The sequence below is a fragment of the Monodelphis domestica genome, chromosome 8 (genome assembly GCF_027887165.1).
Source record: "Monodelphis domestica isolate mMonDom1 chromosome 8, mMonDom1.pri, whole genome shotgun sequence".
NCBI classification, from domain to species: Eukaryota; Metazoa; Chordata; class Mammalia; order Didelphimorphia; family Didelphidae; genus Monodelphis; species Monodelphis domestica.
Window position 1 is genome coordinate 91,569,919 of NC_077234.1, and position 14,205 is coordinate 91,584,123.

Below are 14,205 nucleotides of genomic sequence, written 5' to 3' on the forward strand. Positions count from 1 at the left end.
AACTTCTTTTGGACTCCCTCATTTTTAACACAGAGATAATAATGGAACTTTTTCCACCAGGTTTGTTGTGAGGATCATATGAGAAAATAGAATGAGATAATCACACAAAACATTTGGTTATCTTTAAAGGACTTCGAAAACATGTTACTGTTATTTCTAATACTCTTGTTAGGTATCGTCACATATTGAGATCGTAATAGGTATAATACTTACCTATGATGTCATGTGTACAAAACATATGTTACATGCTATATACATGCTTGCAAACACACAAGCAGGGGTGAGAGTTTGAAATGAGGTTCAATTTTACTGATATCCTCAGCAAAGCAAGTGTTGGGCAGCTTCCATCTCTCGTATATAAATGTATATATGAAATATTCACACTATAATTGAAAGCATGTTGAACATTATGGCTCAGGGGGGCCCTGTTAGCTCCATTCCATCACTACTTTCAAATTTCATAGGATCTCATAAAGAAATCCAACAAACCATGCACCCTCTCTTGGCTCTCCTAAGTAGGCAGATCTTGAAGGTCTTTTTTCTGCAAATTTTGCTTCCCAAAATAGTTGGTGTGTTGGTGTACACACAGACACATGCACACTTACATACCATCTGGAAGCTGGTGTAGCTCAGCTGGTAGGACATTGAAATAATCATGGGCGAGAGCTTCTTGGGCAGAGACCCGATCTCGTGGGAAGCCTCTGAGCATTCGAGAGGCCAAGTCTTCAGCTCCTGGAATCTTGCCCAACCTAGGAAAGTAGGAGAGAAGAATGGAGATTCTCCAAAGACCTCCCATTCAAAAGGAGCATCCCTTAGCAAAAGGGAGGAAAAACTCCCCAAAACAATAAACCTAAAAGGAAAGAGGCAGCAAGACGTGTAAGAGTGTGTCTATTTCAAGTTGAACTTTCCTGGAATTCGTTAAGTTAATATGCAAGGGACAAAATAGACTCTCACCCCTTTCTCCTCTCTATGCCCTCAACCAAATCCTTACCTACCCTGGTAATGAGATGAAAGAAGTTCAGAAGCTTTATTCTTTTATTTCATTTTGTTTCCCCATGTCTCTGGGCACTGAGTTGCACACAGGATTATAATTATAGAAAAAGAAATCTATAATTAAGGATTCCAGTGTGATGGACACAGGAGTAGGTACCGGGTCAGAAACCTGATTTAGATGGCCCTGGCACAGGCAGGTCAGCAGGCTCCCTGTCTGCCCAGCTCAGGAAGGTGGGGAGGAAATTCCCAGGTTTCAAATCCCGGGTGGAAAATGCCCTTCTCTACAATGCTTCTGAAATTCAAATCCCAGAGAACATCCGCAGTGAAACTATCCTGATTTTCCCTGTGATGGAGTGGAAGAATAACAATGAAAACATAATAATAGTACATGTTTCTACAGTGTTTTAAGATTTACAAAACACATTCCTTACAGGAGGAATCACTAAAGTAATTAGAACCCTAATCATGATAATGCCTTGCTGCTCCCCATCCATTATAACTCAGCCTTGTGTGGAGTTAAGTATTTAGAAGAGCACATAATTTTCATACTTAGTTACAGCTTTTGGAAGTGTGCACTGATTCACAGATCACGGTTATTTTTGTACACGGAACTATAGTCTGCAGACATATTTACTCGCTGAAGCTTGAAGAGGAAAACTCTGCTGACTCCTTTAGTCAAAATTATCAAGCATTCATTGACCTCTGAGACTCAGCCAAGGACTACCTAGAATTAATTTTCATCCTAATGAAATGCTTTAGCAAATCCACAAGTAAACAAAAATAGGGAAATATTTTTATCCTAGGATTTAAATTTCTATTTTTTTATATGCCAAACAAACTAAATAATTCTCCCTCCCTCCCTTTTCCCAGGATTCCTGCCATAGTGACGTCAGAAGCTTCAGCTCGAAGAACTCAAATTCCATTATCTTACATGAAATTTACCTGTGAAGCTAGAGAGTCTTAAATCTCAGTACCTAACACGATTTTTTAAATTACCAAAGGCTATAAAAGCCACATTAAGAGTGACCCTTTGGTATGTGTGTAATAATTTACAAATGGACAAATCTTCTCTTTCATCATAAGCTAGGTCTGTGGAGACAGGGACCCAATTTACAAAAGCTAACTCATTAATATAGTCTGATAGAAGTATGCTGGCCTGAAGAATGGCAACCAGGTCAGTGCCCTAAGGGCAACTCCCACCATACCTGGCTGTGGATGTAGTCCATGCAAGGTTTAATTTAATAGAAGATAAATAGGTAGCTTAGGGAAGCTGAGGTAGCTGAACTTGGAGAAATAAACCCATCTTCTGTTCTTATTTGGCATTTTTTGTATTATAGATATTACAAAAAATAATGTTTTCCCTATGTTAGGTGAAGGAACATTGGAGATGGAATATATTAGGCTGCAACCTTGGACACCCTCCTCTCGCATATAAGGCCCTCAGAGAAGCTATAGCAAGTTCAAAGCCCTCTGTGGGTCCCTATCCACTCAAGATCTCCTATCTAAAGAAATATTTATTTTTACTCTTTAGCCAGAGGGCACAATTAGTTCAAAGCCAAAGCAAGGTCATTTAAAAAAAAACACACACACTAAGAAAAATATTGTTGGGATGTTGCCCCCATAAACTGAGGGTACACGTGTACACAAGTACATACACCATCCACACATGGGTATGCCTTGCAAACGTACATGGCGGTGGAAACACATGTGGCCAAATTCCATATGTGAGAGACAACCATGCTTCAGATACCACCTGGGTCTTCTTGGAGACATTTAGATTTCCAAAAAGTAAGTTAACGTCTACAGAAATTCTAAAGACTTTGTGAGAGTCTCAGCACCTTCTACCCCCATTTCTGTCCCTTTGCCACCATTACTGCAGAAGCATATGGAGATCTCAGAGGACTACTGGCCATTTTGTAACTGGCTGACTTAATCCTTATTTTGTCCCTACCACCAATCACAGTGTTCTGCATCAGGGATGAAATGGAATTGTAACTGTGATTTCTTTGGTAAGATAGATCCTCATAAGGAACTTCCCTTCTCTATAACCTCTGAATGAGAAAATTCTTTCTACTGATCCATAGGCATCTTATATTCTTTGAGAGTTGCCTTTGGCACTGAGAGCTGATCAGCCAGTAAGAGGTAAGATTCAAATGTAGGTCTTTCTGATTTTGAAGCTGGAGCTCCATCTACTAAGCCATGATACTTCTCAGCCTCTAGCCAGGGTCTAAATATTTGCTGAATTAAATTTCTAAAATGGGGGTCAGGGTTTTTTGGTTCCTTTAGGTTTTTCCTAAACAGGTGAAAAAAAAAAGTGAGGCAATCTAGCCAATTCTGTTGAGTCCTCATTGCTGAACTCCCTGGTTGTTCCTATGTAAAGATTCAGTTGCTCACATTTCTCTCACTTAGGGTTCAGTGTTTAGAGGACTTCTGTAGGGAGACATTTTAAGATGATGGAACACATAACAGAGTTCTGAGGATTTATTCTTCAGTGAAGCTCAGGAATGGAGACTGGTTGCTAGGTTCATTCTCCATCTGAAACCACAACAAACACAGCCACTCCATTGAACATGAATTAAAGTGGAGAGGGTCACCTCCTGGAATCTCAAATCTCTGGCTTTTTTTTAAGAACATGAATAAGGCTGTTCTCTGTACAATGAGAACCCCAACTTGATTTCCCCTTGCTCAATATCATATCTCTCCTTTGACTTTACCCTTTAAGGTAAAACACTGGATTTTTTGCCTTTTAGAGAAGAAGCAAGGTTCTCTAAGAGATAGTCATCAGAATCACTCCAAGGAGGTCAATGCTGTTCTATAATTTGTCAATAAGCGAATTTGTATCTAAAGGAAAGATGTCTGCCATTTTCTTATAGAGATTATTCCATTGCTTGATAAAAACTCCCTGAAAGGTAGCCTTGAGAGCCTTTCCTTGATTTCAGACCATTGTTAGTTGATAGGTGACTTTTGCTTTTGTATCTTTCAGTTGTTTTGATCAGTCTCTCTCAGTCCTACTTTCTAGCTTTATATATGCCTCTCTTAAATCTAGACCTTTGAAGAACTGTGGGAGTAGAAACACAGAAGGAAAACAACTGCTTGATCACATGGGCCGATGGGGATATTATTGGGTATGTAGACTCTAAACAATCACTCTAGTGCAAATATCAATAATATGAAAATAGGTCTGGATCAATGATACATGTAAAACCCAGTGAATTGTATGTCGGCTATGGGTGGGGGGAGGAGGGGAGGGAAAGAACATGAATCTTGTAATCATGGAAAAATATTATAAATTAGTTAATTAAATAAATTTTTTCAATTAAATCTAGACCTCTGATGGATAAATTAATATTTTAAGACTTTCCCAAATCCACTTCCAGACTATTATCTCTATAACCTATCTTTCTCTATAACTATTGTCTCTCTCAAGAATTCCTTGTAGAAAGAGGGGTGTGATTGTCAGTCCCCCTCCTACTAGCAACTGGAACTCATAGATTCCATCATTCACCCCCACCAGTGATCAAAAGATCAAAGGTAGTTCTGTATTCAGGAGAAAGTCGGGAAGCTCTGGTTCAGTTACTACTAACAAGTACTTCATTAAAATCCTTTGGAGTTCACACATCCATTCTTTTATCGGATAAATGAAGAAATAGGAGACAACATGGTAGAGTGAAAATAAGCGAATCCCAGATTTACTACTCATTTAACTTGTTTGGCATTGGGTAAGTCGCTTTAAAGAAAGTTTATTTTTTCTTGCTTCAGATGAAGTAGTATTGGAAACAGACTATATTTGTTTATGACTATATGAATTCCAAAATGTCAAATTGAACTTCCAGAGTTCTAGAATTGTCTAAAGTAAATTTCTCCTTTTCCCTGTGTCGCTCGTGTGACGTCATCTGGAGGCCAAATACCAGCAAGTGAGTTGAGATAAACGGGCAGCTGGAAGTTAGGAACCAATGAGACAGGACACAATGCACAGGCACTGCCCCTGGGTGACCCAGGCAAATTAAGAAACTCTGGTTAGTTCCTTAGATGTGACGCCGGAGAGTTAGCAGGTGGAGAAAAAAGCTTATAAGTTCAGAGCAGGAGGAAGTTCTGGTCTTTGGCATGCAGTGGAAGAGCAGAGTGGACCCTTGCTGGGTTGTAGCTAGAGGCCCATAATGGCAGCTGCAGATTAGAAAGATTAAGTACCTCTTTCTTAGTTTTTCCTCTCTTTACTACTTTACTTTTGATTTAATAAAGTTATTAAACTACAACCAGCCTCATAATTTTAAATATTACAGGATTCAGAATTTGAAGTTCTCTTGCCATCCCCAAGCCAGCAATATTGACTCCAGAGCCAAGATGCTGGGTCTTACAACTGATGGTCTTATTCCTTGGCTACGTCACATTCGGAAGTAAACTTACTGGGAAAAGTGTTTTGTAGAAACTACTTGACATTTGTACCCACTCTCCAAAGGGCCCAAAGAGGTATGAAGGAGATTGTTATCCTTTTGCAAAAACTAATAGATTACGTAATCACTGGTGATTTAGATTGGAGGATACACTACAGTAAGAATCAGGCCAAAAGCATTAGAAGGAATACCCCCTAACCCTCAGGTATATCGCTCAAAAAGTAGAATTAAATTTGCCTGTGCTGGTGGATCACAAACTTTCTTGGTATTTTTTTTAAGCTATGAGATGGCAATCTAGTACATTCTATTTTAAACTCACCTTCACACAAGGTGGGAAAGAATAGACACAGGGGGGCAAAAATAGAGCCCTGAGTTCATGGACCACATGGAGGTGGTTCAGGCAGAAGATAAAAACCTAAAGTGTCTGTCTCTAGCAGGGGCTTACAGTCCTTGCTTCCTCCTTTGAATGTAGCCACCCAAGAAAGAGAAAATGCCTTGGTCAGTTAGTCCCTTATGTAAACAATTCTCAGTTATGGCTAAATATCCAATTAAAAGGGTTTTCTTCAGGTAGTAAATGGTCCAGAAACAATACTTGAGGGTGCTCTGAATTCTCTATGGTGATTGAGGCAGCAGAGCTCATTGCACATGCTCATAAGGACTGGATTAATTGGCCAGTTCCCTGTAACATCTAAAACGAACAAGAAGAACTAGATGGTCTGTAAAGTCCCTTGAAGATCTACTCAATTATTTAATTTATTAATAAAGGATGGGGGGATCCTATCGTGTATCCTTCTTTCCAGTATCATTTCAAAGAATGCCAGTTACTTCAAATACATTCTAGTTGACGAGGATTTCAGAAGTAACAACTGGCATCCAATGGTTATAAAAGTTCTGATTCAAATAATCAAGCAGTATTCATGGGAGCTAAGATGGCCAAGTAGAAGAAACATTACAGCCAACTCTTCAAACAACTTTAAAATAAACCCTCAAATCAAATTCTTAAGTAGCATAGCCAAATTGAGGTGAGACATTTTTCCTTCCCAAGACAACTTAGAAGGTCAGAAGGAGAGTTCTGTGATACAGTGTGGGAATGGCCTAGAGTCATGTGATGGCAACACCAGATGTAGGACTTAGTGGCAGTGACAGCAGCAGCAGCAGAATCTTTGGGAGCTCTCAAGGCAGGGATAGTGAAAGGATTAGGCAACTTATCTGAAAAAGATTACAGGGGACTCTTGTGCTAGCACTGGGCATAGGACCAGGTACTGTTTGGCAACTCCATTGCCCATACCCACTTCCTGGTCATAGTTTCAGGGAAGAGAGGAATGCTTTCAGTTACAAGGGACCAGAGCACCTGAGGAACAGAAGTGCTTCCTGTTAAAAGGAAAAAGGGGCCTTTTGTGGGTAAGGACCAGAGCAGAATCCAGGAGAACAGTGAGCACAACTCGCCCTAGATTGTACCACTTTAAAAGCACCTAACTGTTCCAAACTTCAAGAACTCTTAAAACTTCCTGAAGCTTGGGACAGTGCTTTTTCCCACCCCTAAATCCCTACACTGGGAACACCGTTCAACTGTAACATGATGTTCAAATTTAAGAAATAGGCCAGAAAAATAAACAAACAACAATAAAAAAAAGAACCTGACCCTAAAAGGCTACAATGGTAACAGGGTAAATCAAGATACAATTCAAAAAAAGATGATATCAAAACAGCTACAAAACCTCAAAAGGGGAAAAAAAAATTAAATTTGACACATCTAATAAAAATTCCTAGAAGAAATACACTGTGGTATAATCGAACGTAATGGACTTCTCCATTAGTGGCGGTGTAATGTCCCTGAACAACTTGCAGGGATCCAGGAGAAAAAAACACCATTCATAAGCAAAGGATAAACTATGGGAGTGGAAACACTGAGAAAAAGCAACTGCCTGAATACAGAGGTTGAGGGGACATGACAGAGGATAGACTCTAAATGAACACTCTAATGCAAATACTATCAACAAAGCAATGGGTTCAAATCAAGAAAACATCTAATGCCCAGTGGACTTACGCGTCGGCTATGGGGGGTGGGGGAAGGAAAATAAAATGATCTATGTCTTTAACGAATAATGCTTGGAAATGATCAAATAAAATATATTAAAAAAAAATTCCTAGAAGAGCTAAAAAATTTTGATTTTTAAAATCCATTAAGAGTGGTAGAGGAAAAATATAATAAAAGAAATGAGAGCAATGCAAGGAAATTATGAAAAGACAATTAACATCTTGAAAGAGGCACAAAAAATACTGAAGAAAATAATGTCTTAAGGAGCAGAATTGACCAAAAGGAAAAATAGATATAAAAGCTCAATTAAGAAAACCATTACATAAAAATTAGAATAGAGCAAATGGAAGCTGACTCCATGAGAAATCAAGAAACAAAAAAAGTCAAAAGAAAAAAATAGGAGAAAATGTGAAGTATTTTGTTGGAAAAAATAACTGAAATGGAAAATAGATTGAGGAGAGCTAATTTAAGAATTATTGCACTGTCTGAAAGCCATGATCAAAGAAAGAGCCTAGATTTATTTTTTAAAGAAAACTGTCCTAATATCCTAGACTAAGAGGGCAAAATAGAAATTGAAAGAGTTCACTGGCCACCTCCTGAAATCAATTCCGAAATCAAAACACCCAGGATTATTATAGCCAAATTCAAGATCTCCCAGGCTAAAGAGAAAATATTTCAAGTAGTCAGGAAGAAACCATTCAAATTCCAAAGAGCCACAATCAAGTTCACACAAAATTTAGTGGTTACCATATTGAAGGAGCAGAGGGCTTGGAATATAGTATTTCAGAAGTCAAAAGAACAAGGATTACAACCAAGAATAGCCTACACAGCAAAACTGAATACAATCCTTTTAGGGGAATAATGCCTATTTAATATAATAGAAGCTTTTCAAGTATTCTTAAAGAAAAGACTAGAAATGAACAGAAAATCTGGCTTTCAAATATAAGACTAAAAAAAGTAAATAAACATTAAATAATAAAATATAAGAAACTTAATAAGATTTAAAAGAGGGGCAGCTATGTGGCATAGAGCAGCTGGAATCAAGAAAATTCATATTCCTGAGTTCACATCTAGTTTTAGATGCTTACTGTGTCATACTGGGGAAAATCACTTAGCCTATTTATCTTAGTTTACTCATCTGTAAAATGAGCTGGAGAAAAGAAAAGACACTCCAGTATCTTTGCCAAGAAAATCCCAAATAAGGTTATAAAGAGTAAGCTATGATTGAAACAACTGAACAAGATTAAACTGTTTTCATTCCTATATGGGAATATGATACATGTAGCTCCTAATAACTTAATAATTATTATGGCAGTTTGAAGGACTCTGTGTGGAAAGAGGACATGAGAATTATTCAATTATGTTGGAATAATCTAAAAAAATGGATGGGTAAAAAAAAGAATGCATTGGGAGAAGGGAGAGGAAGAAAGGAAAATACCTCACTTTAAAAAGCTTTTACAGTGGAGAGGGAAATGACAGGGAGCAATGTTTGAATTTCACTCTCATCTAAATTGGTTCAAGTATATATATATATACATATACATTCGTTTAAGTATAGAAATCTATCTTACCCAACAAGGAAGTAGGAGAGAAAGGAGATAAGTGAACAAAGAAAGGGCTATGGGTTGCAGGAAGTGGAGGTGGTGTTAATAATAGAGCAAATTAAGGGAGGCAGTGTTCAGAAACAAAGTAGACTTTTGAGGAGGGACAGAGAGAAGGATAAATAGAAGAAAAAAGGATAGAGAGAAATGTGCAGTCAGTAATCAACTATGGATTACCCACAAAATGGAAGTAGATAGTAGAATGCATTAGAAACCAGCATCTAAAAATGTTATTTACGTTACATTTACATTACATATTTACAAGAAACATAGTTGATATAGAAAGAGCCATACAGGGTTAAAATAAAGGGCTGGAAAAAAATCAATTTTGTTTCAGTTAAAAAAAATTTTAAGCAGAAATAGTAATAATGATCTTAAAGCAAAAAGTAAAATTAAATTTCAAAAATTAAGAGATAAGCAGACAATTTACTTCTTGCTAAAAGGTACCACATATGATGAAACAATATTAATACTAAACATATATGTGCTAAATGCTGTAACACCCAAATTCTTAAAGAAAAAGTTAAATGAGTTAAAAGAGTAAATACATGGTAAAACTATACTAGTGGCACTTTCCCCTCTTAGAACCATAAAAATAAAATAAATGAATAATCTATTTATAAAATAAATAAGAAAGAGTTTAAGGTGATGAATAGAATTTTAGAAAGCTTAGAGATGATAGACCTCTAAAGAAAATTGAATGGTAATAGAAAAGACTATACTTTTTTATAGCTGTGCATAGCACCCTTACAAAAATGAACCTCACAACCAAATGCAGAAAACAAGAAATATTAAATGCACCCTTTTCTGATCATGTTGCATTACATTTAGTAAAGGACTATGAGAGCACAAATTAAAAATTAATTAGAAACTAAATAATCTAATCCTAAAGAAAGAATGAGTGAATCAAAGAACAAATAATAAAAACAGTCAATAAGTTCCTTATAAAGGTAATGACAAAAATGAAGCAAAATATTAAAATTTGTGGGATGCAGCCAAAGTAGTGCTCAGGGAGATATTTATATCTCTAAATGCTTACTTCAATAAAAGAGAGAGAGAGAGAGAGAGAGAGAGAGAGAGAGAGAGAGAGAGAGAGAGAGAGAGAGAGAGATCATATCAATGAATTAGGTATGCAGTTTAAAAAATTAGAAAAAGGGGGCATCTGAGTAGCTCAGTGGATTGAGAGCAAGGCCTAGAGATGGGAGATTCTAGGTTCAAATCTGGTCTCGGACACTTCCCAGCTGTGTGACCCTGGGAAAGTCACTTAACTCCCATTGCCTCTTCTGCCTTGGAACCAATACACAGTATTTATTCCAAGACAGAAGATAAGGGTTAAAAAAAATAAATAAATAAATTAGAAAAAGAGCAATTTAAAAATATCCAATTAAACACCAAAATAGATATACTGAAAATCAGAGAGATTAATAAAATTGAAAGTTAAAAAAACCCATTGAACTAGTAAACAAAACTAGGAGCTGGTTTTGGGGGGGGGCAATAAAACAGATAAATATTTAGTTAATTTGATTAAAGAAATAAAAAAATCAGTTACTAGTATCAAGAATAAAAATGTGATTGAACCAATGAAGATGAAATTAAATAAATTATGAGGAGTTATTTTTGCCCAAATATAAAACAGTAAGACTGACAATCTAAGTGAAACAGGTATTCACAAAAACAAAAATTACCCAGATTAACAGAAGAAAAAATAACCCTATTTTAGAAAAAAGCATTGTACCAGCCATAAATAAACTTCCTAAGAAAAAATCCTCAGGACCAGATAGATTTACAAATGAATTCTACTGAAAATTTAAGGAATAGTCCCAATGGTATATAAACTACTTGAAAAAATGTATAAAAAGAATTTCTACCACATTCCTTTTATGACATATATACGGTTTTGGTATTGTAGTAAGGGAAGGAAAAGTAGCAAGAGGATATTTGGCAAGCCTGGATTCCGAGAGCCACTGGGTCAGGTTCTAAACTGTTGAAAGGAGCAGGTTTCCAACAGACACTTTGGAACTGAAAGTGAAGCCTGGCAGGTGAAAATTTGATCTCTCCTGGACTCCCCTGGACAGCTAGCAAGCAGCCTCTTTGAATTTCACCAAACGAGGGTGAGAGGACATCTCCATACACTCTGGTGGATGGAGTGAAACTTGGAGAAAACCTTTTTTCCCTGGGACTATTGAGGACTTAGCTGGATCCCTGTACCTGATCCACCAAGGACTCTCTGTGTATGAGAAAGCTTAGGAAACTTGGGTATTTAGATGAGAGTATTTAGATAGTGGGTTTAATAACGGGGTTAATTGTCAGATGCTAACCTCTTCCCCTCATTCCCCAAACCTTTCCTTTACCTGTTAATAAATTCAATTTTTATTTATATGTGCATTCTCCCTTTGTATAACCTTCCTTTCCTCCCCTTTCCTAAAAATCATTCTAACAGTACCTAAACCAATGACACAATATATTAGGAAAACTATAAATATAAGTGACCATATTAATACCAAAAATTAAAAATAATATGGTCATATCAATAGACCCAGAAAAAAGCTTTTGAAAAAATATGGCATCCCAAAACACTAGAAAGCCTAGGAATAAGTGCAACTTTTCTTAAAATAAGTAGCATCTATCTAAAACCAGTAGTAAACATTTTCTGTAATAGGGCTAAACTAGGAGTCTTCTCACTAAAATCAAGGGTGAAGTACGGATGTCTATTATCACCACTGTCATTCAGTTTTGTAATAGAAATGATGGGTATACCAATAAGACAAGAAAAAAATTAAAGTACTAAAAATAGACAACAAAGAAATAAAACTGTCACTTTTCAGATGGATAGTGAAGAATTGGGAGGGAGGAGATTTAGAAACTCAAAATTCTAAGAAAGGAATGCTGAAAATAAATAAGAGAAATGGGAAGAAGGATACAAAGTAGAAAAAAATAGTACTTTCCCTTAAGGAATTTATATTCTAATGAGAGAGAGAGAGACAGAGACAGAGACAGAGACAGAGACAGAGACAGAGACAGAGACAGACAGAGACAGAGACAGAGGCAGGGACAGAGAGAGAGAGAGAGAGAGAGAGAGAGAGAGAGAGAGAGAGAGAGAGAGAGAGAGAGAGAGAGAGAGAGAGATTTATGAATAGTGATATAAATCTGTCCATCTTACTCAGGGATATGCCAAGTTAAGGCTTAAAAAAATTTTTTTTTTTGTGCTTGACAATAATTCTGATCTTGCCTCTACAAACCACAGCTATATACAATCATCTCTCCTGCCAGGTGGCTGGCAATTATGAGGACAGGTAGAGAGATCTATAACTGGGATGAGGCAACAAGACCTTTGCCCAAGAGCACCAGAATTAAGAGTACTGACAATACTTAAATTCCAGGAGTATAGAAACAACTGAGCTTAGCACATAGTTAGAATAATTAGGAAGTTAACAGATGGCACAGTTCCCACCACCAGACCACACCCTACCAAGCAGTTGCATTTTAGGTCAATTCCTCTTCAACTTTGTCCCACCCAGTACTTTATCTCCCAGGTGGCCTCCCAAGCAGCAAATGGGGGGTGGACCAGGGCATCTTTCTTTCTCCCCCACCCCATGAGACTTGGGTCCTTTCTTATCCCATCTCCTACTCTCTCCACAATTTGAATGTTTCTTTAATAGTTTATATAAGAGTGGATTTTGTGAAGCTTGTGCCAGGTGCCAAAGGCTCAGGGTGTGTTAATGATGCCAGTGATCTGTGCTTTTTTTATGTTTCATGACGTGACTAGACAACCTTTAGCAAGAGAAGCACTAATGGGAAGTTCATGGGCTAATGACTTGATCCCACCCTCCCCATCCAATTATATTTATTCTTAAGATGATCACCCATATATGTATTATGGCTATGCTTAGGTTTTGAGGCTGGGAAAAAGTAAGCTTTTCTAGGAATATTTATTCTAGGAATAAAACTTTGATCTTGCCTTCTCCATCACATTTCGTACTGGCTTCTCACCTTCTCTGATTGACACCTTCTGAAATATTTCCCACATAGAGCAGATGTACCTCCTACTTTAAGGCTTAAAAATGGCATAAAAATGCGGCTGTCATGAAAGTAAATTATGATAGTCATCTCTATGTCCTCAGATACATTTCCTGCTAGACTAGACGATGAGAAATCAGGAGTGGGCTCTGGCCCTACATCCAGTAGATTCATGTCAAAGGTACTTAGCAGGACAAAGAAGACCTACACTATTATAAAGAGCTCATTAGTAACAAATTTAAAGGACTCTATCGTGTACTTTTCTTTCCAATATCAAGCCAAAGGACATGGTACTCTTTTAGTGGCTCAATTTCAGAAGTGACAGAGTCCAGTGATTATTAAAATTCTGAAATGTTGCAATTATGCATGTATTCTGAAAGTTTTTCTGTGTATGAAGATATCAACAACATATTTTAAAAATTTATAACAAGAAATAGAATAATAAGAACATGGAAAACAATAAAATTCAAGTCAGTCTCAAGTGATTGCTTGGGAAAAGCACTAGCTAGCCCATCTTAGAACATATCTAGAATCTGGATACTCTTAGGACTTTTTGGCAAAAGCCTTGATTTCTTCACAAATAGACTGGCTTTGGATACAAGGAATCTCCATGACAATTCACTGGAATTCCATTAGCTCAAAAGATGAGGACCATAAGATTTGGAGCTGGAACAACCCTGGAAATCCTTTGGTCTGGAGGCTTCAGATCTAGGAACTTCCTTTTTGTTTTTATTTTATTTTTTATTTTTTTTAGAACCCTTACCTTCTGACTTGGAATCAATACTGTATACTGGTTGCAAGGCAGAAGAGTGGTAAGGGCTAGGCAATGGGGGTTAAGTAACTTGCCCAGGGTCACACAGCTTGGGAAGTGTCTGAGGTCAAATTTGAACCTAGGACCTCCCCTCTCTAGGCCTGGCTCTCAATCCACTGAGCTACCCAGCTGCCCCCAGAACTTCCTTAAAAAAAATTTTTTTTGATAACCTTATTTTACTATAATTGGTTTCCTTTCTGATATGATATATTTTATTTGATGCATTTTTATGATGCTATTAAATAAATATTTTTAAAAACATTATTCTGAGAAGGGTTCATAAGTTTCCTTTGACTATCAAAGAGATCCGTAACATAAAAAAGGTTAAGACCCTCTGATATAGTTTGAACTCTT

At 37.1% G+C, this 14,205-nt stretch overlaps 1 protein-coding gene across 1 annotated transcript in view; it reads right to left on the reverse strand.

Annotated features, from left to right (window-relative positions):
* CDK15 (cyclin dependent kinase 15) overlaps positions 1 to 14,205 on the reverse strand; it is a 98,087-nt gene that overhangs the window by 13,355 nt on the left and 70,527 nt on the right. Inside the window, exon 12 of the mRNA XM_001372238.4 lies at positions 610 to 749. Coding sequence (XP_001372275.1) covers positions 610 to 749 — 140 coding nt within the window. The remainder of the gene's footprint in view (positions 1 to 609; positions 750 to 14,205) is intronic.